This window comes from Balaenoptera borealis, assembly GCF_965194805.1.
Source record: "Balaenoptera borealis genome assembly, chromosome: 6".
In the NCBI taxonomy this organism is placed as follows: Eukaryota; Metazoa; Chordata; class Mammalia; order Artiodactyla; family Balaenopteridae; genus Balaenoptera; species Balaenoptera borealis.
This window is the reverse complement of record NC_138863.1, coordinates 8,723,387-8,750,685: the sequence shown is the minus strand read 5'-3', so window position 1 is coordinate 8,750,685 and position 27,299 is coordinate 8,723,387. Positions and strand designations below refer to the sequence as shown.

At 51.4% G+C, this 27,299-nt stretch overlaps 1 protein-coding gene and 1 long non-coding RNA gene across 3 annotated transcripts; one reads left to right on the top strand and one right to left on the bottom strand.

Annotated features, from left to right (window-relative positions):
• Positions 1-10,820: 10,820 nt before the first annotated feature.
• On the bottom strand, positions 10,821-19,848 carry LOC309630647. Its single transcript, XR_014245861.1, has 2 exons — positions 13,822-19,848; positions 10,821-11,427 (listed from the first exon to the last, which is right to left on the bottom strand). It is a non-coding gene; the product is annotated as an uncharacterized lncRNA (long non-coding RNA).
• ITM2C (integral membrane protein 2C) lies at positions 11,993-25,525 on the top strand. Of its 2 annotated transcripts, XM_082396091.1 has the most exons (6): positions 11,995-12,242; positions 19,855-19,995; positions 22,049-22,237; positions 22,944-23,054; positions 23,619-23,769; positions 24,290-25,525. In XM_082396091.1, exons 1-6 carry the CDS (start codon positions 12,114-12,116, stop codon positions 24,379-24,381), a joined length of 813 nt encoding a protein of 270 aa, XP_082252217.1. In that variant the 5' UTR covers positions 11,995-12,113; the 3' UTR covers positions 24,382-25,525. The 2 variants fall into 2 exon arrangements, with proteins under 2 accessions (XP_082252218.1, XP_082252217.1); XM_082396092.1 differs by lacking the exon at positions 19,855-19,995 and having other exon boundaries at positions 11,993-12,242.
• The last annotated feature ends 1,774 nt before the right edge of the window (positions 25,526-27,299 follow it).

Below are 27,299 nucleotides of genomic sequence, written 5' to 3'. Positions count from 1 at the left end.
AAAAGTGAACCCTAATGTAAACTATGGAATTTGGGTGATAACAATGTGTCAATGTAGGTTTATCAACTGTAACAAATGTACCATCTGATGGGGGATGTTGATAAGGGAAAAGGCTGTGCATGTGTGGGGTCAGGGGGTCATACTGGAAATCTGGATACATTTCATTCAATTTTGCTGTGAATCTAGTCTCCTCTAGAAAATTAATTCTTACAAAAAAGAAACTGGAGGACATTAATGAAGAGCTGGAAACTGACAACTCTTTACTTGGGCTTAAAATAGGAGCTTTTAGAAAAGGATGTATCAAGGAGAAATCTAAACATCCAGAACAAGTTGAGGTGATGACTAGCATTACAAGAAACATTCAGTCTTTAGAAGATTTATCAAAACACATCCAATATCAAGTACCTGCAACTGAAACAGGCTTCAAAATGCATCAGAAGAAAAAAAGAACAGCTTTAGACAATGCTAAAAGATGCTTTGGATGAAAATGATGATTTTTAGGGATGCACGAAGCTGCTTTCACAAGAAGCCAAAGAAGGAAAAGGGAGAGTGAGTGAACATATTAAACACAATGAAATGTTAGAAAATTCTGCAGAAAATCTGATCAAGCCTCAAAGTGGCCACTTGCTACAGAGAAGCACTTGGCTGGCGCCCTTAGAAGACAACATGGATGGTGGGAGCTTGGAGTTAGCTATAACGAATGCACCAGAAAACAGGAGACTTCTTAGATGATGAATCAAAAGGACTTTTGAAGAAACTGATTGATGCCCCTCAACGAAAGGGTTATTTTAAAACACTTTAAAAGAAGTAGAATGTACGCTAAATTCGCTGAAGAAGATGAAATAGCCAGTGCCCTCATATTTAAAGTCTTTAAACTAAGAAAGCTTCACTGAAGTTAGAAAAACACAAAAAGGGAGAGGCAATAATATCAGCAGAAATTTCAAGTCCTTCCTGAATTACAGCAAGAAAAATAAACGAATGTTTGCCAAGTATCCAATCTAGAGAGAATTTGCCCTTTAACGTTATAGGAGAATCTTTCCAAAGCAGATGGCAAGATCAGCTGGGCTGGATACCTACAGAGTACAAGCCAAAATTCCATCAGAAGAATTCAAAAGACTCATGGGCTATTACTAAAGCCAGCTTATTTCCCATGAGAGAAAAAGCTCATGATAATGTGGCTAAGAGCTCTCTTGGCTGAAAGAAACCTTGATAATGTAAGAAAAGCATTTCATACATCAGACAAAAAATATTGAGGAAGAACTTTAATCTTTTGAAGACCACCTTATGTCCCTGATGTTTCAAATGGACATATGGCAGAATCCCAGAGGACCACTAGAGGGGGGTACCAGATGAAGTACAGGACGCCTGGTTAAACTGACAAATATTAACCCAGCCAGGTCAATATCATCAGCCATAAATGATGCTGATAATATATATCTTTGATGTAATGTGATGAAAATGGCACTTTACCTCTGTGATCTTCCTCCCCCAAACCCATAACCCCTATCTAATCATGTGAAAGACATCAGACAAATCCCCTCTTAGAGGGACATTCTACAAAATATCTCAGAACTGTCCAACAGTCATCAAAAACAAGGAAAATCTGAGGAACTGTCACAGCCAAGAGGAGCCTAAGGACATGTGATAACTAAATGTCCTGTTGGATCCTGAGTGAGATCCTGGAAGAGAAAAAGCACATTAAGTAAAAACTAAGGAAATTTGAATAAAATATGAACTTTAGTTAATAATAATGTATCAATATTGATTCATTAATTGTAATAAAAGTACCATACAAATGTAAAAGTACCATACAGAAGGGAAATGGGGTGTGAGGCATATGGGAACTCTCCGTACTATATTTACAATTTTTCTGTAAACCTAAAACTGTTCTAAAAAAAGTTAATTTTTAAAAAAGTCTGTGAGAATACAGGAGATTTGAACAATATTATCCTGTTGTAATTGACATTAATAGAACTTTAAACCCCAAACTGCAAAATACACATTTTTTTCAAGTGCACATGGAATGTTTGTCAATGTCTACTATACGCTGGACCATAAAGTGATTCTCAACAAACTTGAAAGGAAAAGGATTGAAATTATATAGCGTATGTTAAGAGGATATTCTTTGAACACAGTAGAAAGAAATTAGCAGTCAATTACATAAAATCTCTCTCACATCTCCAAATATTTGGAAATAAAAGAACAATCTTCACAGTATTCCGTGTGTCAAAGAAAAATCACAAGGAAAGTAAGAAAATATTTTGATATAAGTGAAAATTTAAACCTAACACAACAAAATTTATCCTGGCCTTTGGCTTCTCCATCTATGATTTATGATGTGATTGGGACCGCATCCAGTCCCACGACTTTAAATTCAATATCTAAGCTGCTGTACCCCAAATTTATATCTCCAGCCCAGCCTCCGCCCAGAACTCACATATCAAATTATTTGATGTCTCCTAGATGCTTGAAGGGCATCTCAAACCCAATATGGCTAGGAGAGCTCTTAATTCTCCTCCCTACAGCTTCTCATTTCACCACCATCCATCCGGTCCTTTGGCCCTAAACCTACGAGTCATCTCTCTCCTTCCCACCTCCCCACACTTCCTGTCTCTCTCCAAGTTCTTCTTATTCCACCTCCCAACAGATCTCGAATCTACCCACTTCTCTCCATATCCCTCACTGTATGTCTCAGAGCCTGGGACAAAGTAGATGTTCAATAAACAGAACTTGGGGTGGGGGATGGACCCCTCTTTCCCAGGTCAGGGGACTTGGAAAGCTAAATTAGAAACCAGAAGGTTGCTTAGGATGGTTTGATGGTCTTTTTCAGCAGAGTGTGGGAAAACCTGACGGCTTCACCCTGTTGTCTAGTTTGCTCCTGACTTCATGCGTCCCTCCCTTGAACTTGATTCACTTCTATCCTCTAGCAAGTAGGTGACACTTACTTGAGTTGGCTGAATGGATGAGTTTCTGAAAGCTGTCTGGTCCCTGCCCGTTGAGCTCCCTGTTCTGCCTCTTTCCTGTTAATAGTCTTTCCTCACCCCGCCCGGGTGCAGCATGGTTAGTTAACTCTCAGCTTTCTTGGGTTTCAACACATTATAATCTCATGGCCCAACCCTAGTAGGATGCTGCTCAACCTTCTAAGCCCAAATTTACAAGTATTTCTTACAATAAGTCACTTATTTCAACCACTATACTTTGATTCTTTTAAATTTCATTCTAAAGATAACATTCATCTAAGTATATGAGTTTGCTAAGGCTGTCATAACAAGTAACAGAGACCGGCTTGTCTAAACAACCGAAATTTATTTTCTCATAATCCTGGAGGTAGAAGTCCAAACTCAAGTCAGCAGGGCTGGTTTCTTCTGAGGCCTTTCTCCTTGGCTTGTAGACAGCCGTCTTCTCCCTGTGTCTTCACATGGTCTTCCTTCTGTACATGTCTGTGTCCTAATCGCCTCTTTTTTAAAGATATCAGTTATATGGGATTAGGGCCCACCCTAATGGCCTCATTTTAACTTAATCACCATGTTAAAGGCCCTCTCTCCACCTACAGTCATATTCTGAGGAACTGGGGGTTAGAACATCAGCATAGGAATTGGGGAGGTGACAATTTAGCTCATAACACTATGAGTTGTTAATTCCTAGACTTTCTTTTCAGTATTGACAGCAATAATTACAGAAAAAAAAAAAAAAATCCTTAAGCACAGCCTGAAAGACAGCTCAAGGTCTAAGGCAAGATGCGTCCCATGCCCAGGTCAAAGCTGACAACATCCACATTCCCTGAACAAGTACAAATGGCGGGGTCTGCAGACAAACAGGAACTTCACTCTTACCTTGTGGGTGAAACATAGCTGCATCGTAAAATATGAATATGAAAGAATGGACAAGGCAATGAAGACACATATATTCCACCGTCTCCTGATTGAATTTCCACTTCTAAAAAAAAATACAGGCTCCATATTTGATAAGAGGGTTAATCTCTAGTCCAGCTGTCCTCCCGCAATGACTCCTCACCATCCAGCTCTCCACTTCAGTGACACCTCCTCATGGAAGCCCACCCTGACCCCTTCTCCATTCTTACACATCACTGTTTTATTTTCTTCAAAGCATGTAACACTCGGGAATAATCACATTTATTTACTTGATTATTTCTGGTCTCTTTTCATTAGAATAGAAGATGCAAGGGAAAGGTAGGGTCCTTGCCTGTCTTGGTTCACACCTAAATCCTTACAGCCCGGCCCATAAGACACCCTCCATCAGCGGGTGTTGAGTGCATGAAAAAATAGCTGCTACATTTGAGTCGATTTGACTTTACAGTGACTTTTTCAAGTTCATCTACCAAATTGTACTTCTCTGAATCAAAAACGTTGAAAATGGTTGCCTTCTTTGATGAGAGGTCTCTCGAAATTCTATCAGGGAAGTAAAATCCAGGGGGGTGATGCGAAGGTGAAATTGAAAATTAGCAGAAGCGCCGCCCTGGAGGTGGCCACCAGGAGGCGCCACCGAATCGCCCTGAGCAGGCTGGGGAGGTGCCAATCTCAGCCCAGGCCGGCGGACCCTGGGCGTGGCCACCGCCACCTCCAAGTTCTTCGTTCCCAAACGTGCCTCTCCTTCCCTCCAGGTATCCCGACGGAAGGAAGAGGGGCCCGGCCTGCGATGGGGTTCCCAGGAAGAAGGCTGGCTGCAAATATATTTCCCTCACAAAAGCAACTACAAAACAGAATTCCTAGGAATCAGCTTTATGACCTGTGTAAAGAAAGGCAAAGAACTTTCCTGGGGACCATAAAGCTTAAATGGCGAGACAAACCATATTCCTGGATAGGAATGTAGACTCTCCCCCAAATTAAAGCAAATCCAATAAAAATCCCAATAGGTTTTTGCAGACAAGTAGAAAATTCATTCTAAAATGTGTCTTGAAAAGCCAATACGTTACAATCGTCAAGAACTTTGAAAGAAAAAGAAATGACAAAGGATTTCGATATTCTACATATATAACAATGCTAGAAGAAAATATTGGTGAATATAAGTTTAAAGAGGAGAGAGTCTTTCTAAGTGTACAGGCAAGGAGGAAACCGTAACGGAAAATTTGAGGGATTTCTATATCAAAACAGTCCATGAATGCAATCAAAAGGCAGGTGTCGAAGTGGAAAAACACCAGTGACTTCTGATGGACAGAGCTAATATTCCTAATATACAAAGAGATCTCTGTTTTTTATGAAGAGAAACACACGAGTAGAAAAACTGGGAAAGGACACAGGCAGAACCCTAAAGAGTAGGGTCAGAAACCGCCTGGCCAGGGCTGTGGGGTTTATCCTGAATGAACAGAGAAGTCAGAGGCAGGCTTGGGGAGAGGCAGGGCTTGGTTGATTTACTTTTTAAAGTGCTCCCTCTGGCGGCTGAAGGGAGAACAGATTTTTGCGGGGGCCGGGAAAAGTGGGGAGGACCCTGCAAAGGGTCAGGTGAAAGACCAGGTGAGATGATGGCGTGGACCAAGGTGGGAGAAGCGGTCGGATATGGATAGACTTTGGACCAGGGAACTTGCTGGTAGATTCAGTGCGGGGTGTGAGACAAAGAAGAGGCACCAGGACGATCAAGATCTGGCGTTAGCTGCTAGAACAGAGTCGTCCTCGCTCAAGTGTGGAAGGCTGGGGAGGGGCAGGTATGAAAGAGGAAGTGTTTTGATGAAGGGAGTATAAACAGTCACAGCTTTTCTGAAGGGCGGGTTGTCAATATGTATCAACATATTTTGCGAGAGGTAGGCCCTTTAAAGCAGCAGACCCACTTGTAGCAATGTATCTTCGGAAAATAGCAAGCTAGGAAGCAGGGGAGCACACAGCATACAAGTATCTTCATGGCTGCTTTGCTTGGAAGAGCAAAATTTTGGAATATTCTTCAATCAATAACATATGGCACATCAAAGGATACAATTCTATACACTCATTAAACTACAGTCTGTATTTGATGACGTGGAAAGCTGTTCAGAACATTTTGTTAACTGAAAAAAGCAGATTAGAAAACTGCATAATTCCATTTTTTACAAGATAAACTTTGTGAGTATATATATGCATGTAGAGAAGGCCTAGAAGAATATACACCAATTGTGTATTGATACTGATAACAGAAGTTATCCTAGCGAAACGTAATTTTGGACAAGGCTGCTGCTATGGGTTGAATTGTGTCCCCCAAATTCATATGTTGGAGTCCTAACCCTCAGTACCTCAGAATATGACCTTATTTGGAAACAGTTGTTGCAGATGTAATTAGTTAAGATGAGCTGATGAAGATGGGCCTTAATCGAATATGATAGGTGCCCTTATTAAAGGGGAAATTTGGACACGGACATACATATGGAAAACTCCATGTGAAGATGAAGGCAGAGATTGGGGGATGCTTTTGCACACCAAGGAACGCCAAAGATTGCCAGTAAATCAGCAGAACCTGGGGAGAGGCATGGAAAAGATTCTCCCTTCCAGACCTCAGAAGAAACCAACCAGGGCACTATGAAACTATGAACTATGAAACAAAAAATTTCCATTGTTTGAGCCACTCAATGTGTGATACTTTGTTATGGCCGCCCTCGCTAACTAATACAGCTGACTTCCTATACTGTCTGAAATTTCTCCAATATGCAAATATTTACTGCATCCTCAGACAAACAAGGTATTTCCATTGTAAATTTTAAAAAATTTTACTAGAAATTAAGTCTCATATAACGTGATGGGTTAAAAAAAACATGATTCAAAATATATTTCAAATTCATATACCTGTTGATGATATTTTTATTTTTTCTGAGCCGTGTTCTGAAAAATTCAGATAAAATAGTACTACTCTTTTTCAAATGATTTAAATGGAACCTACCTCCCACCCCCCCACCAACTGGGGAGGCTACAGAGAGGAAGCAGCAGTAGTGGCAGAGCTGGTGGGGTTTGAACTGGACGCCCTTTGTGAAGAGTAGTGAGGATGTTCACTGCAGCATTGTTTATAATAGTGAAAAACTGAAAGTAATCCCAACAATAACCGGCAGCAGAAAGTTATTTGAGTTATGATACCTCCAGTTCTGTGCTGTTTATTATCTCATTTAAGCCTAATGTTCTCACTTAATCATTATTACCTATGAAATAGGTAATATTTCCCCCAATTGGTAGGCAGAGACATAATGAACATGAGAACAAATGTTTTATCTTCACTAGTAATAAAAAAAAAACGTTAAAGAAGAAGAACAGAACAAATCTGAAGAAAAAAGAATATTCACCTTATAAAAGGCAGAAATAAAGTAACTAGAAAACAGAAAAAAACAGAATTGATAAATCTAAGACGTAGTTCTTTTAAAAAATACGTAATTAGCAAATATCTGGCACTTTAAATGTTTTGAATAAAAAATTGACAAAATGTTATATTATTGAATAGAGCTACCATATGATCCAGCAACCCCGCTCTTGAGTATACATCCAGAAAAAAATGAAAACTCTAATTTGGAAAGATACATGCACCCCAGGGTTCATAGCAGTACCATTTACAATAGCCAAGACATGGAAACAACCCAAGAGCCCATCAACAGACGACTGGCTTAAGAAGATGTGGTATATATACAATGGGATATTACTCAGCCATAAAAAAGAATGAAATATTGCCATTTGCAGCAACATGATGGACCTAGAGAGTATCATGATTAGTGAAGTCAGAAAGAGAAAGACAAATGCTATATATCACTTATATGTGGAATCTAAAAAATAATACAAATGAATCTATATACAAAACAGGAGCAGACTCACAGATGTAGAAAACAAACTTACGGTTACTGAAGTGGTGGCGGGGGGCAAATTAGGAGTATGGGATTAACAGATTAAAAACTACTCTACATAAAATAGATAAGCAACAAGGATTTACTGTATAGCACAGGAAAATATATTCGATATCTTGTAATAACCTATAATGGAATATAATCAGAAAAAATAACTGAATCACTATGCTGTACACCTGAAACTAACACAATATTGTAAATCAACTATACTCCAATTTAAAAAATTATAATGTTGAGGTATATGTTTTTACTTATCAAATTAAAAGACACATTTTAAATGACTTCACCAAAGGTAGTATAGCCACTTCTCACAAATATGGCTGATGATAAATTGAAAAGAAAAAATTCTGGAGAGGACCACGGCAATGTTTGAAAAAAAAGTCTATGAGATGAGACAAAGATTTACGCACAAAGAGGTTCATGAATATGAGACAATTTTTAGTCATGCCAGATGTATTTGTTTTATATTGTTGCTGTAACATATTATCATAAATTTAGTGCAACACAGCTTCCCCATCTCAGAGTTCTGTAGGTCAACAGTACAGGTGGGCTCTGCTGTTTCCTCTGTGCCTAGTCTCACAAGGTCAAAAGCAAGGTTCCAGTCAGCTTGGGCTACTTATCTGGAGGCTCTGGAGGGGTATGTTCTCCCAGGCTCACTCAGGTTGTTGGCAGAATTCAGTTCTGTGTGGGTGTAGGACGGAGGTCTCCGTTTTCTTGCTCTCGGCTGGGAGCCTCTCTCCTGGCTTTAAGGGCACCTGTTTCCCTGACAACACCTGCCTCCAGCCCACATCATCTTCAAACCAGCAACGGCACATCCAGTCCTTCTCATAGTTCAAATCTCCATCCTCCTTCTGCCACATCTTTCTCACTCTAACCGGAGAAAGTTCTCTGCTTTTAAGGGCTTGTGTGATTAGACTGGGCTCGCACAGATAATCCACGATAATCTCCCTATTTTAAGGTTCATAACCTTAATTACATCTGCAAAGTTCCTTTCACCATGCAAGGTAACAAATTCACAGGGTCCAGAAATTAGGATATGGGGAGCGGGGGTGGGTGGGTATTCTGCGTACCACATGAGAAAACGCTGAAATTATTTTTAAAAGAAAAATGACAGGATATTAATCAGGGTTTCTCGACCTTGGCACTATTGACATTTTACACTGGATAATTTTTTGTCTTGTGCATTAAAGGATGTTCAGCTGTATCTCTTGCTTCTCTGCCCACTAGAGGCTGGTAGCACCTACCCTGCCCCCTCCTCCTCCCCCACTGTGACAACCGAAAATGTCACCAAACATTGCTAAGTGTTCCCTGAGGGTCAAAATTGCCCTCAGTTGAGAACACACACACACACAGGCATACACACAAAATGTGGTTCCAGTTTTGTAAAAAAAACACAGCACAAACATACACACAGAGAGTAAAAAATATTGGAGAAAAAATAACAGAACACTAACAGTGGTTATTGTGGGTTTTGTCATAATAGTTGTTTTGTTTCTTTATGCTTTTCTCTGCTTTTCAAGTTTGAATAACTATTACTTTTTAGCATTATTTTACAAAGCAATTTCTCCCCAAATAGATTTCCAAACACGAAATCTGTGTCTTTATTCTTAGGAGAAGTCCTACATGACATTTTACTGTTCTTGTGAGGTACTGCTGAATTTTTGTATCTCTATTCATAACTAAAATTATGTTTTTCTCTTTTATTTGTCAGATTTTTGTATCAGAAGATATAGTCTATACCTAAAACTAATCAAAGCATCAGTGGAATTAACTTTTGCTTTAGTTGGAAAGAATTATCCAGTTAAGTGGTCTGGCTGCTCAGAACCATTTTTTGAGATAATTGCTTGAGAACTTTTTCCAGTAGTTTCCTTTATTATAGGGCATTGTGATCTTCTACTTCTTTTTTTCTCTAATTTTTGGCTGCGTTGCGTCTTTGTTGCTGTGCGCGGACTTTCTCTTGTTGCGGTGAGCGGGGGCTACTCTTCGTTGTGGTGCATGGGCTTCTCATTGCGGTGGCTTCTCTTGTTGCGGAGCACCGGCTCTAGGGGTGCGGGCTCAGTAGTTGTGGCACGAGGGCTCAGTAGTTGTGGCTCGCGAGCCCTAGAGCACAGGCTCAGTAGTTGCAGCATGCAGGCTCAGTAGTTGTGGTATGCAGGCTCTAGAGTGCAGGCTCAGTAATTGTGGTTCACAGGCTTAGTTGCTCCACGGCATGTGGGATCTTGCTGGACCAGGGCTCAAACCCATGTCTCCTGCATTGGCAGGCGGATTCTTGACCACTGTGCCACCAGGGAAGTCCCCTTCTACTTCTTGAGTCCGTTTTGGGCATTTATACGTTTCCATAAAATCATCACTTCAAAATATATATATTAGATATGATTGTATATAAAATACATTATAATTTGTAATATCCACCTTGTCTATAGTTACATCTTCTTTCTATAGGATATAGAAATGTATTAATATCTTCTCTCTTATTTATTAATTAGATTTTCCAGAGATTTGTCTCTTTCTACTGATATTTTTCAGCAGAATGCTCTCTTTGATATACTTAGCAGGTATAGCCATTATGGAAAACAGTATGAAGGTGCCTCAAAAAATTAAAAATAGAACTAGCATATGATCTGGCAATTCCACTACTGGGGATATAGCCAAAGGAAATGAAATCAGTATCTTGAAAAGATATCCGCACTCCCATGTTCACTGCAGCATTATTCACAATAGCCAAGACATGGAAACAACCTAAGTGTCCATTGATGGATGACTGGATAAAGAAGATGTGTGTATATATAAAATAGAATACTATTTAGCTGTAAAAATGAAGAAAATCCTGCCATTTGTGAACAACATGGATGAACCTGGAGGATGTTATGCTAAGTGAAGTAAACCAGACAGAGAAAGACAAATACTACGCGTGAACTCATTTGTATGTAGAACCTTAAACAGTCTAACTCATAGAACCAGAGACAGCGTGGTGGTTACCACAGGCTGGGGGGTGGAGGAAATAAGGAGAGGTTGGTCAAAGGGTACAAACTTTCACTTACAAGATGAATAAGTTCTGGGGAGCTGATAGAACTCGGAGGGTCGTGGGTATACACTTGTCTGAGACCATTGCATTTTCAGTAAGCCACTCCACTGAACTTCTAGGGCTTAATTACCATCATTAAGTCTTAAATAACCAGTGCTTTCAATTGTAATAAACCAGATCTTTTTTAAGAACGGCACTCAACTACTCAATTTGGGGAAAGAGGTAAAACACATGTAAAAGTTCACATTTGGGGTTTTAGTTTTAAAATGAACTGTTGCAGGGGTTGATTCCAGGAGACCTTCCTACTGGGGCCAATGCTGGCTCCTCAGCTGGGTTGATGGGGAGTGGGAGGAGTCACAGGTGAGGGCGCGGTGGAGCAGCCCAAAGGCATCCCAAGTAAGATGGGGACTGAGCCTCCAGACACCCTGCCCTGCGGATCTTCCCATCACACTTGCCATAATCCTCCTGGGTGGGTGAGAAATGGCCAGCAGGACCCTTCACTCAGCAACTGAGGCCACAGGTTACACAAGAGAGTCAAAGAGCAGGGGCTGCCTTCATTTCTCTGCTCCCAGTGTCCTCCGCATGCACGCCCAGGAAGGTTCTGCAGGAATTAAGGATGAAGGAAAAAGGATGATGGAGAATGAAAGATGTGTAGATGGATGCAGGATGCAGGATAAAGGCAAGCAGTTGGGCACCTGGCCCTGAAGCCTCCTGCCAGGGCCCAGGACACGTCGGAAAAGGAAGTGGGAGGAGGGAGCTGTGTGAGCAGGTTCAGTGGGGGCTCCAGCATTTCCAAAGAGGAGGGTATGAAGTGGGATAGAGGGCACCGGGAACTTGTCTAGAAGATACATTTGCCTGGCAAACACGGTTTTAACAAAAACTGTATGTTCTGGAGATGCTGGTCTTGGAGAGGCAGCTGGAAGGGATAAAGCAGCGATGGGGACTGAGTCTATGCCTGATTGGATGGATGGATGCGATGGATGGATGGAGTGAGTGAGTGAGTGGTTAAGGGAACCTTAGACTTCCCCAGGACGGAGCAGCGCGCCCGGCAGGGGTCACTGCGAGCCCCGCTGGCGGGAAGGGGGCGCAGGCGCGCAGGACGCCAAGGCCCTCCCTTGGGGGGGCGGGGGCGGGGCGGGCTGGGGGTGGGGTTAGAGAAAAGGACCCAACGCGATCCAAACTTCCGGTGCCTGCGGAGAGCCGAGCGGCTGCGGTACAGATAGAGGCTGCACAGAGAGCGGCTGCACGGCCGGAGGCTGCAGGGCGGACGCGCGGCTCGGCGCAGCCATGGTGAAGATCAGCTTCCAGCCCGCGGTGGCCGGTATCAAGGGCGACAAGGCCGACAAGGCCGACAAGGCTTCGGCCTCGGCCCCGGCGCCCTCCCCAGCCGCTGAGATCCTGCTGACGCCGGCTCGGGTGAGAGGGACCGGGGGTCTCAGTCAGGGGACGGGGGGGTCAAAGCGCGCCTTTCCGGCTCCGGCGACTACCCGAGGCGCATCGGGACCCCGGAGCCTCGAGCGGAGCGGGAGTGGGATTCCGGAATGGGTCAGCCATCCCAAAGTGGGGAGGGGCCTTGGGTCCTGGCCTTTAGCGGCAGCCGAAAGCCTAAGTCTGAAGAATGGGAGGGGGTCCGAGTCGCTGGTCCCAGGTGAGGAAGCGCTCAAGGTCTCTTCCAAAAGTGGACCGAGCCCTAGGCGCCTGGCCCCAGAATAGGGGAGGGAGCTGGTCCGGAGAGGTTCGAGGAATGTCGGTGGGGGTATGTGTGTCTGGTTCCAATCATGGAGGAGGGGCCGCGGGTCGAGTCCCCAGGTGGGGGATGGGAGGAGGGTTGGACATTGTTTCCCCAAAGTAGGGCGGTGGGTTGTGATTGGTGGGGAATGGGGAGAGGGGGTCTGGTGCCAACGAAGGGGGCGGGACTATTGATTGCGTCCCAAACGGGGGACTGCTGGGGGCAAGGGATGTGCTGTTAGTCTGCACCTGAATTGGTGGACCAGAAAGTGATGATACGTGAAATGGAGATAAACCAGAATCCGCCTGGCCGCACGTCCGGGATTCGAGATTCGGGGTTACGAGGCTTGGGTGCCCTGATCCCACCGCCCCCCCCCCCCCGCTGCCGCCTGGGCCTTCCTGCCCTCTTCCTTCCCCTCCCGGCTCCCTCGCGCACTGGGCTACCCCCTCCACCCCGCGGTGCCCTGGTGCCCTCTAGCACCCAGGCTGCGCTTTGTGGAGGCGGGCCTCGGTGCACCCCGCCCCCTCCAGTGGCCTCCCCTCCTCCTCTTTCCCTCCGGCCTGGGGGAGAGGAGGCATTTCCGCCGTGGAAAACTGTCTGAGCTGCGTGGAGTCCGACCGGGGGAGGGCCCAGAGGGGGCAGGACGCGTGGCGGGCAAGGAGGGGAGGGAGAGAGAGCTGGTCCAGCCTGGCTCTGTGGTGCCTCGGTAGAGGCGTCTACGCTGCTTCCACGCGGCCGTCGCTCCTGGCGTTCTTGGGGCGCGCCAAGCTCCCGTCCCCCCCCCTCCCCCTTCCCGTTGCTGGCTTATGGGAAGTCTTCCTCAGCTCCAAGGCCCCTCCCCAAGTTGATGGCTCAAACTAAACCTTGCTTGGGGGTATGGGAGGGTGGGTGCTTCAGGATGACCTGTGCCCTGGAAGAGAGGACACAGGAGAGGGTCCTCAGAGGTGGGTGTTATAGCCAGAGCAAAGATACCTAAGTGGGGAGTTCCAGGAAGAGCCTTGGCACGCTCCCCTGCCCTGGTGTGGTCGCTGCAGCATCAGTGACCCCCGGGGCTGGGTTTGCGGGGGGAGGGGGGTGCTCTGCAGCCCCCACCAGAGCAGCTCCATCTTCTTCTGATGCTTAGATGGCTGGGGGGGGGGGACACTTCATAGCTGAAGGCATGGCCTGCAGCTTTAAAAGTTTGCAGGAGGCCCTTTAAACCTCCTTCCTCCCTTCCACTTAGCCCCTGGAGGGTGCAGGGCTGGGGGCCCAAGGCAGCACACTCACCCCTGTCTTCTCCCAGCTGCTACTCCCAGGGCCGGGCACCCAGATGAGGCCTGGAAAACTGGACCCTGCCTCCAAAAGCTGTAGGATTCGGGCAGGAGGGAGGACCAGCCAGACAGTAGAAGGATGGATTTCAAACTCCATCCGAAGGTCTGCCGAATTTCACAGGAGTGGCACATTCTCTGGCAGCAGCCTGCTGATGGTGTCAGGCGGGATGGCAGATGCCAGCATCACCTTGGCGGTAACTGACATCCCGCTTCTGGCTCCAAAGTCAAGCGTCCTCTCTTCCCCCTCATCCAGCGTGAAATGGAAATATCAACATTTTTCCTGTGCTGTTTTCATTGGCTTCGAGCCTGTTGAGTGTGCCTCCCCCCCAGACCTTGTTAGTTGAGTAGGGTCCCCTGGCTCTCTTAATTGGCAAGGGGGAGCGATGGGGCCCCAGGAGGAGGATTAAAATCCCAGCCCCTTTAGGACAGATCTGCTTATTAGTAAACTTTCACAGCTCACTGGCCCTCAGGGGATCAGGGGAGGCTTTTGGGTGTCGCATGTTGGCTCTGCCAGTCGCCTGGTGGAATCGGAGCCTTGGGAAGAGAGTTCACTTCTGTGAGCCTCTTGTGGCCTCGCCTGGCCAGTGGGTACGTTTCCCCCACATCCAGTGCCCGACGTAGAGCAAGCACCCCCATTCTTGCTTCCTACCTCGCCCAGTAAGCTCGGCAGGCGCCCGGCATTCACAGTAGCCCAGGACAGCGTCAGCCCGGGGCAGGCAGACTGGGAGGCCCCAGGAGCTGCTTCAAGACGGGGCATTTGGGTTTGTCCCGTGCTGATGGGCCTGCCACAGGAAAGCTTATCAGAAGGTCTGTTCTGGCTGGGGGTGACCCTGGAACCCTCCTTGGTTACTGAACTGGACTCGAAAATAAGATTTAAAGCCCTGGAAGAACCACTCGATGAACAGATGAGTTCACGAGTGCCTTTCACCAATGACCCACCCTCTAGCTGTCCTAATAAAATTTCAACCTGTGTGCAGGCCCCAGGGGCCAGGGTAGGGCGGCAGGAGCACTCTCACACTGGGCCTCCCCCTGCTTCTGAGTGAAAACTGAAACAAGGAGGATTTTGTCCCCAGACGTGCCGCTGGAAGGAAGTGCCTCGGTGGGCCAGGAAGGGATGGGTGTGAGGGCCCAGCTGCGCCTCCAGCTGCCCACCCTCCCCACGTGGTGCTTGCCTCCCAGATAATGCTGCGCTGATGGGCAGCTGGCAGCAAGCCAGCCTGGAAAGTGGGCTGCGCGGGAAGCACCCCCTCTTAGTACGCTCTGGCCGGGTCATTCTTCCCCTTTGGAGGCCCCCTGGCCTGCCCTGGGCCTCTCAGCCCAGTTCCCCTCTCCCCACCATCTGCCTGTGTCTTTGCTCCCCCATGTGTGCGCACGCAAGCACACACACACACACACACAGCCAGGTGTGGGCATGTAGAGACTCGTGAACAGTCGGGCCTGGGGGCCTGCAAGAGAAGAGAAACATGTTCAATACAGTCGTCTCAGCGCTGTAATTTTCTCCTTGGCTTTTGCCTTTGATTAATGGCCCCTGTGTCACCCCCTCCCCCAGCCCGCATACCTGGGGATCAGATTTCACTTTCCTCGTCCTGGCCTCAGGTCCTCGGCAGGAGGGAGCTGAGTCTCCTGGAGTGGTTGGGGGAGGGTCCTGCCCCAATGCCCCATCCCCGCCAGCCCTGCGGCCTGGGCCAAGAGGAAAGGGCAGTCCTGCCCTTTGCCCGCCTGCCCTGGGCCTTCCCTGAGGGGCTGTGGCGTCTGGACTTGTGCCATAGTGGCTTTTCTGCTTTCTCTCTCATTTCCCTCTCTTCTCTGTTCTCCCCGCGGCCCATCCTTGCATGTTTCAAGGCTGTCAGCAGATTGCCACAGAGGATGAGTTTCTCTTCCCATAAAAAAAATGTTTATGGTAAGAGCAGCAAGGCGCAGCCCCTGCAGTGTCTCTGAGCTGTGTCTCCCCCAGGAGAGCCCTTCCAGCCGCAGCTCTGCTTCTCGTCCTCCCCAGCCTTTGTTCTCTGGGGTCTCACCTTGACTGCCAGGAACAGAACAGAAGAGGGAATCTGCCTGGCCCAGCCAAGCAGCGCAGAGCAGAGCTCTGTGGAGAGTGGATCGGGGTCCACGCCCTTCCTCCTCACACGGCCTGCACCGTGGGCACCAGTGGGTCACAGGGCAGGAGTGGGTTTCCCTGATGGCAGGTTCACGATGCCTTGTCCGCATTTACCCAGCTGACGTCTGTACGTCTGAGCGCAGCTCTGCGTGCTCGGTGGGCAGAGGCCCAGCCCCCCGACCCCTGCTAGGCTTGTCTGTCTGTCTCGCTCTCTGGTGCCCTTGCCTTTGTGGTCTGCAGCCTGGGAAAGGAAGATGCTGAGGAGGGGGCACTGGCGCTGGGGTGGTGAGGCGAGACCCGCCCCCAGCCGCCTGCCCGGGGCTGCTGCGGCTGCGTTTCTGGCTCCCTGCTAGCCTCCTCCGAGCAGCCTGCGACTGTAGTTAATCTGCTTGCAGTTAATTTCGACATCGTTATGGAGGGAAGGTAGCTGGGGAGCTCTGTCCGTGAGCCCTGCGGGTCTTCTGAGCTAATGCTTAAGTTGGCTGAGTTCCCCCTGACTCTTCGGGCCCTGGCTTCACCTAATCATTTAAGGAGCTCCACCGCAGGCTCCGGGAAACAGGCAGGCCGAGGCCTGGGGCCCTCTCGGGTCCCCGGACATGTGGCCCACGTGCCCCACACGAGTGCACAGCGAGGCCTGTGGCTCAGGAAGCCCAGTTGCCATGGAAACAGTATTTTTCTACTTTCTGGAAGCCCCCCAGGATCCTAAGGGGTGAGGCCCCAGGTTCCAGCCCAGGCTGCCTACAGGCTTCCCAGAGGCCTCTGAGGGCTGACCTTTCAAGCACTGACAACGAGGGCAGGATTCAGGGGCCTCCCGCCCACGTGGGGCTTTACGTCCCAGTCCCAGTGCCTCTGTCTCGAAGCCGGGACACCAGCAGCCTCTGGGCCTGCTTTCCCTTCCATCCCCCCTGCTCAGCCATGATGCTTCTGGGGGCTTGGCCTCCGCATGCCAGGCCGAGGGGTGTCGGGTAGGGAGGGGAGCAGGGCCTGAGCCGTGGGTGTGCCCTAGAGGTGTCAGTAGGAGCAGGATAGGAAGCCACTGTCCACTGCTCTGGGAAAGGGGGGCATCCCCAGCCTTCACAGGGACCCCCACAGAGGCGTGTGAGGACACAGGGTGGCATCCAGGGGTCCCGGCTGGAGACTGTCCTCAGCCACTTTAGCCTTGCTTCATTTTCCTCTGGAGCCGCTCCTCACTCTCCATCCTCCCTGACCTCCTCCTCCCCACCTGGGGCAGCCTGGCCCCCCTGCCCGGCCCCTCCCCCAGGCACATAGAAACACCTGACCCAGCCGGGAGCAGAAAGGCAGCTATATAAAACTGGTAGGCCTCGCCTTGTCTGTGAGCTTCAATTGCGGAGCTGGCCCTCGGGCTCTTGCTTTGTAGCCCATTGACTTTTTTTTGTTTTCTGGTTTTTTTAAAAGCGATTCTCATAAGCTTGCTTTTGCTTCTCTGGTTTTCCCGAACGAACAAACGCAGGAGCAAAGCATGGCCACTGTGCAGCCTCGACAGCTGGCTGGTGGTGGCCCTCAAAAAAAAAAAAAGGAGAGCTTTAGCTGATAAAGATCTGCTATTTTTATCTAACACTTTATCCTTTACAAAGGGCTTTCAGGGTCTCTGTCTCCTTTAATCCCAACAAAACCGTGTCAGGAAGAGTCTGCTCACATTTCACAGGAGGACCAGCAGAGGGTCGGAGGGTCAGCAGGCTGGGATGCTCCCACACACGGATCGCAGCCGCTGCTGGGGGCCTCCGGGTCCCTGCAGCCCCACTGCCCTCGCTGAATACAAATGTTGTGCCCCCAGGGCAGGATTCCCAGTGGGTGTGGCGCCTGGCCTTTCTTCTGCATCACCCACCTTTCCTTAGGACCCACTGAGGATGGCTGGAGCCCCTGGGTGCCTTGTTCCTGCGAGACGCTGGCAGAGCTTGGTCATCGGGTCGCCCCGTCCTGGGCTGATCCCGGGAGCCTGTTGGAAAGTCAAAACGCTTGCAGTCCCCCACCCCCTCCCACTGGCAGCTGTCCCTGGAGGCCCTGTGGGCAGTGGCCACCCAAGTGTGCCAGTGACCTTGGTTATTGCCCCCAGGGAGCCCCAGCATGCCGAGGAGATGCCAGCCAGGGGGGTGGTCTCACCAGGTGCTTCTCCGGTTTCGATCGCAGCACCCCTGCAGCGGGGCCAGGGTGGGGAGAGGCCCCAGGCCTGCAGATGGCCCAGCCTGTGAGGGGGTATGGGATGGGCCGGGTCACCTCTCCATCCTGTGTCTCCATCCCATGGTGCTGGAGGCTGCGGGCCACTGGCCTGGTGATACATGTGCCTCGTGATGGGGGGCGGGGTGTGTCTTTCAGGCATTTTCTCCCCTTTTCCTGCGGGAAGGGTGTGGGGAGAGAGGAGGGCTCCAAGCAGGGAGGCGTCACCCACTCTGATGGCATGCGCCTCTGCTCCCTGAGGCCCAGGTCCCACGCCCCCACGTGCCCCAAGCACAGCAGGCTCTGCACCCCACCCCTACCAGCCTGGGCCCCCCGTGTGCCCTGAGAATAAAGGCCTGTCCTGGGTAACTTGGACCTGAACCATGTCCCCACTGCCCGACCTCCCGCTAAGCAGGATGAAGGAAGAGTGGAAGCAGCCACAGAGGGCTAAGCAGACGGTTAGCGGCGGAGCCGGAGTGAGAAGGTCCAGGCTCCCCGCCTGCCCCCCACCTCTGCCACAGCTCCTTGAGGTTGGCGGGGGCACTGGCCTCTACCCTCGCCCGGCTGCATCCGGACACCGTGGAGGAGGGACTGAATGATGGATCCCAGAGGCAGAGCCAGGCCTGGGGCTTTTGCAACATCTCCAGTGTGAAGGAGGCCCGGGTTAGGGCAGGGGTGCCGGCGAGGAAGGGCATAAAGACAAGCGACGGCCGAGGTCACACAGCTGGGAAGAGCCTGAGTCAGGAGATTCTCAGTCCAGTGCTCCAGGGAGAGCGGGGCTGCTGAGTTTTACACACACCTCCATCCACTGGCCCAGACGTGTGTGGACTGGAGCTGGGTCAGCTTGGCTTGCTGCTTCTTGGTTCTGCAGCTGCCATCCCGAACCTGAGTCTGGCTCCCCAGAGGGTTTTTCCAGGAACCTCCCGCCCTGGCCTCCCTGCCGGCAGCCACGTTTCCCTCCTGGCAGAGGCTTCCGGAAGCCTCCAGACTTCGCCCTGCGGGCCCTGCTCCTGACGGCCTGCTCGACACCAGTGCCCGTGTGATGCCATCGCCGCCCCGGCAGGCTGACCTCTGCCCAGGGCTGCCGGAGGGCGCGCGCTTACGTGCACAGACCCCGTGGGCCTCCCAGGGCCCTGTCCCCACCGGTCAGCCATCGTTTCCCGCCGCAGCTTCCGCGGAAGAGCCCAGCAGGCTCCCCACCCCCGCTGTCCCCATTCCGGTCCCTCTGGGCACTCCAGCTTTCAGGTGCATCTTGTCACTTCCTACCTCAAAAGCCTTCCTTGGTCCCCACTGCCCAGAGCAGCGGCTCCCGCCCGCCCAGTGACTCCAGCTCCTACAGGTTCCTGGGCCTGGCTCAGTCACCAAGGCCATGTCTGTGCCTCCCCCCTCTCTACGTTCGAGAGAATCTACTGTGGTCACAAGTGGCATAACGAAGGGGACTAATGGCGTGGGTGATTCAAAACATGCTTGCTTAGTCCCCGTGGGTCCAAGGTGGGGCTCCGTTTCTCTTTAGTTGGGAACAGCCGGGGGTCCTGGTAATGCTTTCCTTTCCTTCCAGAGACAATGCTCTGTGTGTCCTGAGCGTTGTCCCCCGCTCCCTTTGCTCCAAGGCTCCTTCCCAGCCAGCAGCGTGAGGTCTCATTTCCGGAAAGGGGTGGCGGGCATTCCCAGGGGTGCGGGACCACCACGGGGCTGACCCTGCACTGCTGTCCCCAGGAGGAGCGGCCCCCCTACCACCGCTACAAGAAGGGGAGCTCTGTGGGCGGCTTGTGCTACCTGTCGATGGGCATGGTCGTGCTGCTCATGGGCCTCGTGTTCGCCTCTGTCTACATCTACAGATACTTCTTCCTCGCTCAGGTGAGGCGGGGCGGAGGGAGGCGGGGCCTTGGAGAAAGAGTGGCGTTTCAGAGAGGGAAGGGCGAGTGTTTGCGGTGGGTGGGAGCTGGCAGGAGCGGGCACTGTGAACGGCGCAGAGCCAGGTGCTCGGGGCTGTGAGGAGGGGGCAGCAGGAAGCCCTGGACATGACCCCTAGGTGGGAGGGGTGCCCAGGCAAGCCCAGAAGACCTGCATCCTTCTCCTCCCTGGTCGTGGTCCAGGAGACAGGACCGGGTCCCCGTCCTCTGACTGCCACGGGCTCCGGAGGAGTGTCCTTACCTATCTCTTTGGATGCATCTGAGGCTGACAGGGAGCTCTCCCAGGAGCACAGTCGGTGATGGGGGAGCCGGGATCGGAATCTGGGCTGTGAGGCCCACAGCCCCTTCCCACAGCGTTACCCCAGGGCATTAGCACCAGAAACTCAGGTGCAACAGAAATTGGAACTCTGCAGTCCCTTCAGAGCCCAGCCCCTGTGCCCATGGGTCTTGCTCTAAGGACTTACATTCCACGTGTGAACATTTGGGCTATAAACCGTGAAGGGTGGAGGGTGGCTTATAGACGGTCACCTCCACCTACGATCACACCCTGGTTATCTGCTCACACAACCAATCTGTGCACGAAGCTGGGCCAAAGAACTGGTCGTGGTCACAGCAACCTTGCGATCAGCCCAGGCCTGGGGAGGGAGGCAGGGCCACCAAGCTCTCAGAACTGAAAGTAGTTAAATGAAAGGTTGCCTAATAGAATAACCATAAACATAACGAATGGGGAATCTCGGTGACAAAAAGGTTGGGAATTGCCAGTCATTTATGACCCAAGTGACCTTTTCCCACCCTCAAGCACTGGGCTTTGACTTTGTTGTCATCCAGTTTTTCTACGGTGGAAATGACTGAAGAGTTTGCAGTCCATGTGACCTTACCCTGGAAACCTCAGCTGCCCTCCGTCCATGGCCTGCTTCCCCACCTGTTCCTGGTTCTCACTTTCTGGGGACTTTTCATGTTGCGGCTGTGGCCCTGCCCTGGACCTCCCCTCTGATCCCAGCCCCCCTCATGCCCTCTTGGGTTTCCTCACCCCACCCCAATTCCCAGGGAGTAGGGGAACCTCAGAGCAGCCTCTGGGTCTACGCCCTGGAACAGTATGATTCATGTGTGATGATTCATCCTTCTGGGACAGCTTACACTAAAACAGAGAAAAGGGTGTCTGCCCATCATGGGCCGGACCTGGAGGAGGCCCTGGAGAAGCAGGAGGGGCCCGCGGTCTGCCGGTCAGTCACGCAGCCTCAGTCATGCTAGGCTGCCTCCCTTCCCTTACTGATGGAGTGATTAGGCGTGCCCCTCAGATAGGGGACACCGTGTTTGTGTAGGTTTCTCAGGAAGCACAGGATCCAGGGAAGGTGGTGGGTCCTTGCTTGAGGTTGGACCCGGTGCCACCAGAATCTGATAACAGGGCTGCCTCTCGGCTCCTACCCCTTCCTCCCGTGCCCTCCAAGGTCTGCAGGGCCTCGCAAAGGGGGCAAGAAGGGCGGGCGAGCACCCCTTGGTGGTGGCGGAGGGTGGCACCCTGCAGGGCCCAGCCTGTCCAATCCAGAGTCCCCCTGTTTGCCCCTGAGGACACCCCTCCGACCCCAGGCTCTTTCTCAGGTGTCTGTCCCCCCACTGGTCTGCCCCATTTCCCAGCCATAGACTCATGGACTCGGAGGCCAGAAGGGGCCTGAGGGGTCACCTTGTTTTACAGATGGGGAAACTGAGGCCCAGAGAGGTCATCCTCCTAGGAACTGGCAGACCCGGCTCACCCTCCCCTGATTCCCCATGTTTCTTAGTTTCTCCATCTGTGAAATGGGTGTCACAGACCCATCCTCCCTGCCTCCCCAGGCCTTCAGAGCTGGGAGTGGTTCGGCAGGCAGCAGTGGTCTCACGGAGGGCGCTGTGTGACCAGACTCACTCTCTCTCTCTCTCTCTCTCTCTCTCTCTCTCTCTCCCCCTCTCTCTCTCTCCCTCCCTCCCCCCGCCCCCCCCCCCCCCCCCCCCGCCTTGCTCAGCTGGCCCGAGACAACTTCTTCCACTGTGGCGTCCTCTACGAGGACTCCCTGTCCTCCCAGGTCCGCACTCGCATGGAGCTGGAGGAGGACGTAAAGATCTACCTCGAGGAGAACTACGAGCGCATCAACGTGCCGGTGCCCCAGTTTGGGGGCGGTGACCCCGCAGACATCATCCACGACTTCCAGCGGGTGAGGCGACTTCCCGCGGGTGAGGCCGGCCAGGGACCGGGGCGGGGGCAGCGAGGAGGGCGCCACAAGGAGGAACAGGTGTGAAAGGAGAATGCCCACGCCCCTTGTACAAACTTGGAGTACATACCGTGTCATATAAACCATGGAGTAGATATCTATGGTTTAGGTCAATCAGGGATTTAAAGAGACCGCTTTTATCATATACGTCATGCGGTTGTCACTGAATGTGAACTAGTCATGGTTGATTTTCTCCTTGGCCACCTGACAGCTGCTGGCTGTAACGGGCGAGGCCAGTGTTCCTTTTTACTGAGCTATTTCCGTGTTGACATCTTACCGAGATGCAGCACACGGCGCTGGGAGGAGCATCTCTCGCTGGGGGTCCAGGCTGTCCATAGGGGTGGCGGGACCTCCCAGCTTTGGTGAGATGCACAGGTGGGACGTTGCCCTGAAATTCGAACCTCAGCTGTATACCCCCAAGAAGAATCCTTGTCACGACCGAAGCATTTAATAGTGTTTTCATCTAGTGAGTGGAACCTGCTACAAACACAGGCTAGGAGAGGAGCGGGAGAAGGGGGCCCCGCCCCGGTGCTGAGGAATCTGGGTGCGTCACGGGCGCGGTGGGCGCGGTGGGGTTCGTGCCTCGTACAGCCCGCCGGGGCCAGTCCCTCGCCTGCGGAGACTGACGCGGCCCCCTCTTCCTGTTCAGGGTCTCACTGCCTATCACGACATCTCCCTGGACAAGTGCTATGTCATTGAGCTCAACACCACCATCGTGCTGCCCCCTCGCAACTTCTGGGAGCTCCTCATGAACGTGAAGGTGAGCGGGGCCCCGACAGCATCTTGTCCCTCCCTTGCCCCCCCTCCATGAGACAAGGGAAGGATGGGGGGCCTGGGCGTTGCTGTCAGCTGGGCCCAGCACCCCAGGTTGGTCCCCCCGCCTCCAGCTCCCTTCTCCCACATTCAGAGTCAACACCTCTCCTTTCTGCACACCGCCCCCAGCCTCCCCCTTCTGCCTCCCTCACTTGGGAAGAACCCCAAGACCAGCTTCCTTAGTGTTCATGGCCATGCCCCACTTCGCCCCGTGTCAGCAGTGCAGGGAGGAGATGGGGACCCTGCCCCCGAGGGGCGCTCCCCCTAGGGTGGGAGACCAGACTCGCCCACACGTGACTCACGGCAGTGCAGGTGCAGGTGCAGGAAGTGCCTGGGGACGTCAGAAAGGCGTGCCATGCGGCCTCTGGATGAGGGGGTGGGCGTGTTGGATGGGCACTGCAGGCGCTGGGGGCTCAAGTGCAGAAGGAGGGAGGCGAGGGCAGTGGGCAGTCGGGGACCGAAAGCAGCGAGCCCTGGTACTGACCCAGTGCTGGGGCCGCTCCCTTTGCAGAGGGGGACCTACCTCCCGCAGACGTACATCATCCAGGAGGAGATGGTGGTCACGGAGCACGTCAGTGACAAGGAGGCCCTGGGCTCCTTCATCTACCACCTGTGCAGCGGGAAGGACACCTACCGGCTGCGGCGCAGGGCCACCCGGAGGCGTGAGTGGCTGACTCCACCCACCTTGGCCCCTGCCCTGAGCTCCAAACCACGGCCACCCTCTGGCAGTGCCTGGCCCCGTAGCTGAAGACCAGCTGTCAGAGAGCTCAGACTGTAGCAGCAGTAATAACAGCTAATGAGCACTTACTCTGTGCCAGGCACTGCTTTACACTCTTTACATCCTCCTAAGAGAGTGTAAGTTATCATCGTCCTCATCCTTGTCATCATTATGCTTGCCGCCCCTTTTAAAGATGAGGAAATGGAGGCACAGAGAGGTTAAGAAACACCCCTGAGGTCACACAGCAAGAAGGTGGCAGAGCTGGGAGGTCTGACTCCAGCTTTCGAGCTCATGCCGCCTTACTGCGCTGCCTCTGGGTGAAGCAGGGTTTCGCTTCCTGGGCCCCCTCCTCCCCGGCCCGGGTCCTGAGGCCCTGCTCAGGCTCTGAGGCTGGTGGCCTTTGTGGCCCAGCCAGTTCTAGGCCAGCACACAGGCCTCACTGGGATTTCTCTGTTCTCTCCCAGGGATCAACAAGCGAGGGGCCAAGAACTGCAACGCCATCCGCCACTTCGAGAACACCTTCGTGGTGGAGACGCTCATCTGCGGTGTGGCGTGAAGCCCCGCCCCTCCCTCCAGGCCCCGCCCCTGCCCTCTTCCATTTTCTCTTCTGGCCACTCTGGCCCTTCCCCTCGCTTAGCTTGTACTTTGGACGCCTTTCCATAGATGTGACGTGTCTTCCCGTTTCTCTCCAGCCCTGCCCGCCTCCCTGTACCAGAGCTGTAACCTCTCAAGGCCTCACCCTCTGCTGCCCTCCTGGGTCTGGGGGATGGAGGGGGCGCCCCAAGATGGTTTCTGTGACCACCATCTGAGGTCAGGTCCCCGGGGGCCTGGCCCACAGCTGCAGTGGCAGCCCAAGGGGGAGGACTGGAGGGAAGGGCCAGGCATGCTGGGGCTCTGGCGAGGGGCGGGCTGGGGGCAGGGGGTGGAGGGGGGTTCAGGAACGTCTGCACAGCTGGGAAAGGCCCGAGAGGCTTTTTCCGTGCACAGCGCACTTCCTCCCCTGTCCTGACTCCCGGGCCTGAGCTGAGGCTGGAGGGAACGTACCCAGGGGTGGACCCGCCCAGAGCACAAGGGAAGGTGGCTGTCCTGGGGGTCTCCCCAGGACTCCTGTCAGTGCCTTCAGCCCACCAGTGGGAGCCTGGAGTTTGCGGGGTGGGATGAATCCGTCAAGCACAACAATCTCCGGGTGGAACCAAAGAAGGAAGGAGCCAGGGCTGGGGGCCCTGGCCCCCCAGGAGCACAAGCGGGGTCCCCGCGGACACAGCCAGGGAAGGAACAGGGCAGAAGTGGGGGGATCTCTTCCTGTCCACGGCCAGCCCTGCGGGCTGAGCACTGAGCAGGGATGCACCGTGGGTCCTGCCCAGTGGGCGGGGCTCCCCGCTTTCTCCAGCTCGGGGCCGTTTGAGAGGAAAACCGGGGGAAGGGAGGGAGAGCCACCTGGTACTTGTACACCCTGCCTCCTTGTTCTGAAATTCCGTCCCCCTCTGCTTTGGGGGAACACAGCGTTATTTTCCGTTTCCTTCTCACTTTTGCATGTTTTTACTGATGATTCGATGTGCTAACCTTCTCAGCCCTGAGCCCCGAAGAGGAGGGCTCCGACGCCTCCAGTCAGACTTCGGTGCTCGCTGGAGATGAAACTCTTAAATGCCTTGTATATTTTCTCAATTAGATCTCTTTTCAGAAGTGTCTGTAGAACAATACACATCTTTGACTTGTGATTCTGGCTTGGGAAAGGCGGGTGGGGGGCGCGGGGCGGGGTGTCGGCTTGGTGACGGGTGCGCCTCCAACCCGTAGGCTAGGCAGGTGTCCGGGGGGGGGGGGTGCAGGTGGGCGTGGTGGGAGCGGCAGGAAGGAGAAGCTCACTCAGGGCTCGGCGTCTGGTCCCTGAAGAGGTGGGCCTGCTCCGAGGTTCAGCCAAGGAACGTAGGTGTCCCCTTCGTTCTGTCACTCCCCGCCAGGTAGATTCACATTTTACAGGCAAGGGAGGAGGAAAGGGACCGCAGATCATGCAACTTGCCCAAGGTCTGGCTGCTTTTAAGTGCCTATAAACCACCCGTTCAGTTCTACACGGAAGATGACATCATTATTGCTTGTCCTTAAGCACAAGGATGGTGTCGTGTTCGCCACACTCTCTGGGCGATTAGTAACCATCTCGGTGGATCTGAGGTAGGGTTTGGCATGAGTCACAGGGTCACATGCTGCAGAGAAGAAGGGTGTGGGAGCTGCCTGGAGCCTTGGCTGAGTGGACCCCAGAGGTGCGACCTGGGTCCTACCCTGGGGGTAAGGATGGGTGTCTACACCCTTGGCTCACAGACTCGGTAATCCTGCGAAGGATGTAAAAGATTCAAATTATTGCAGACACACCTTGTTCTCAGATTCAAAGGCAATCTTGCAGAGATGTTGGGTTCTGTTACATTTCCCAATCTAAATGCAACGCAGTCACAATTAAAATGCCAATAGGGTTTATTCTTTAACTGACACATTCAGTTATTTGGGGAAAGTAAACATGGGGGATAGCCAGGTAAATCCTGAAAAGGGGGGGCAGAACAGTCTCCAAATATAAAGAGTTTGGTGTAGCAAAGGAAAAGATCAATGAGGCACAATGGAGTGCCCAGAAGTTGATTTAAGTACAAGGAAATTCAGGTTAGTGGGGTATGTGTGGGTTCTTTTTGTTGGAACTGGCTAGTCATTTTGACAAAAAATGAACCTGGGTCCTGCTTCCCTGTAACAAAATTAATTCAAAGGTTTTAAGTATGAAATGAATCTTAAAAGTACTTGAGATGATTTAAAAGATCATCTTGGAGGAGGGTAATCTTTTTAAGCGTGATACCTACCACTAATAATAACTTGGACTAATAAAAAATTAAAATTTATGTGCAACAGAACATACCACAAAGTCAAAAGTTTTATAAGTGGCAAGCTGGGGGAGATATTTTAGAAACACAGGACATAAAAGGGCTATTTTCCTTAATATGCTAAGTTCTTATAAATCGATATGAAAAAATGAATAACCCAATAGATAAAGGGGCAAAGAATAGGAGCAGGCAGTTCACAGAGAAATACAAATGGTTCATTGCTCAAACATGAACAGATGTTTAATCACAGTTGCATAGAAAATACAAATCAAAACTAGGGAGATAACAATCTGATAAACTGGGGGGGTTTTCATATTTTATATTGTGAAACATTTAATACGTACAGAATACTATATTTAAATCACCAGCATGTAAGTTATGAAGTACAATGACCCCACAGCCAACCCACGAAACAGAAGACTGCCAATATCACTGAATTCTTTGCATGTCCCTCTCCCCTTGCTTCTGCATAACAAGCCACCCCAGAACTTGATTCTGCAGGATGGCTGAGTTCCACACTGACTGTTGTTAGCTCTTGTGGGCTAGCTGCTCCCTCGTGCTTTGCACTCAGCTGGAGGCTTCGCTGGGCTGGACCATCCAAAATGGCCCCTACTGTCCA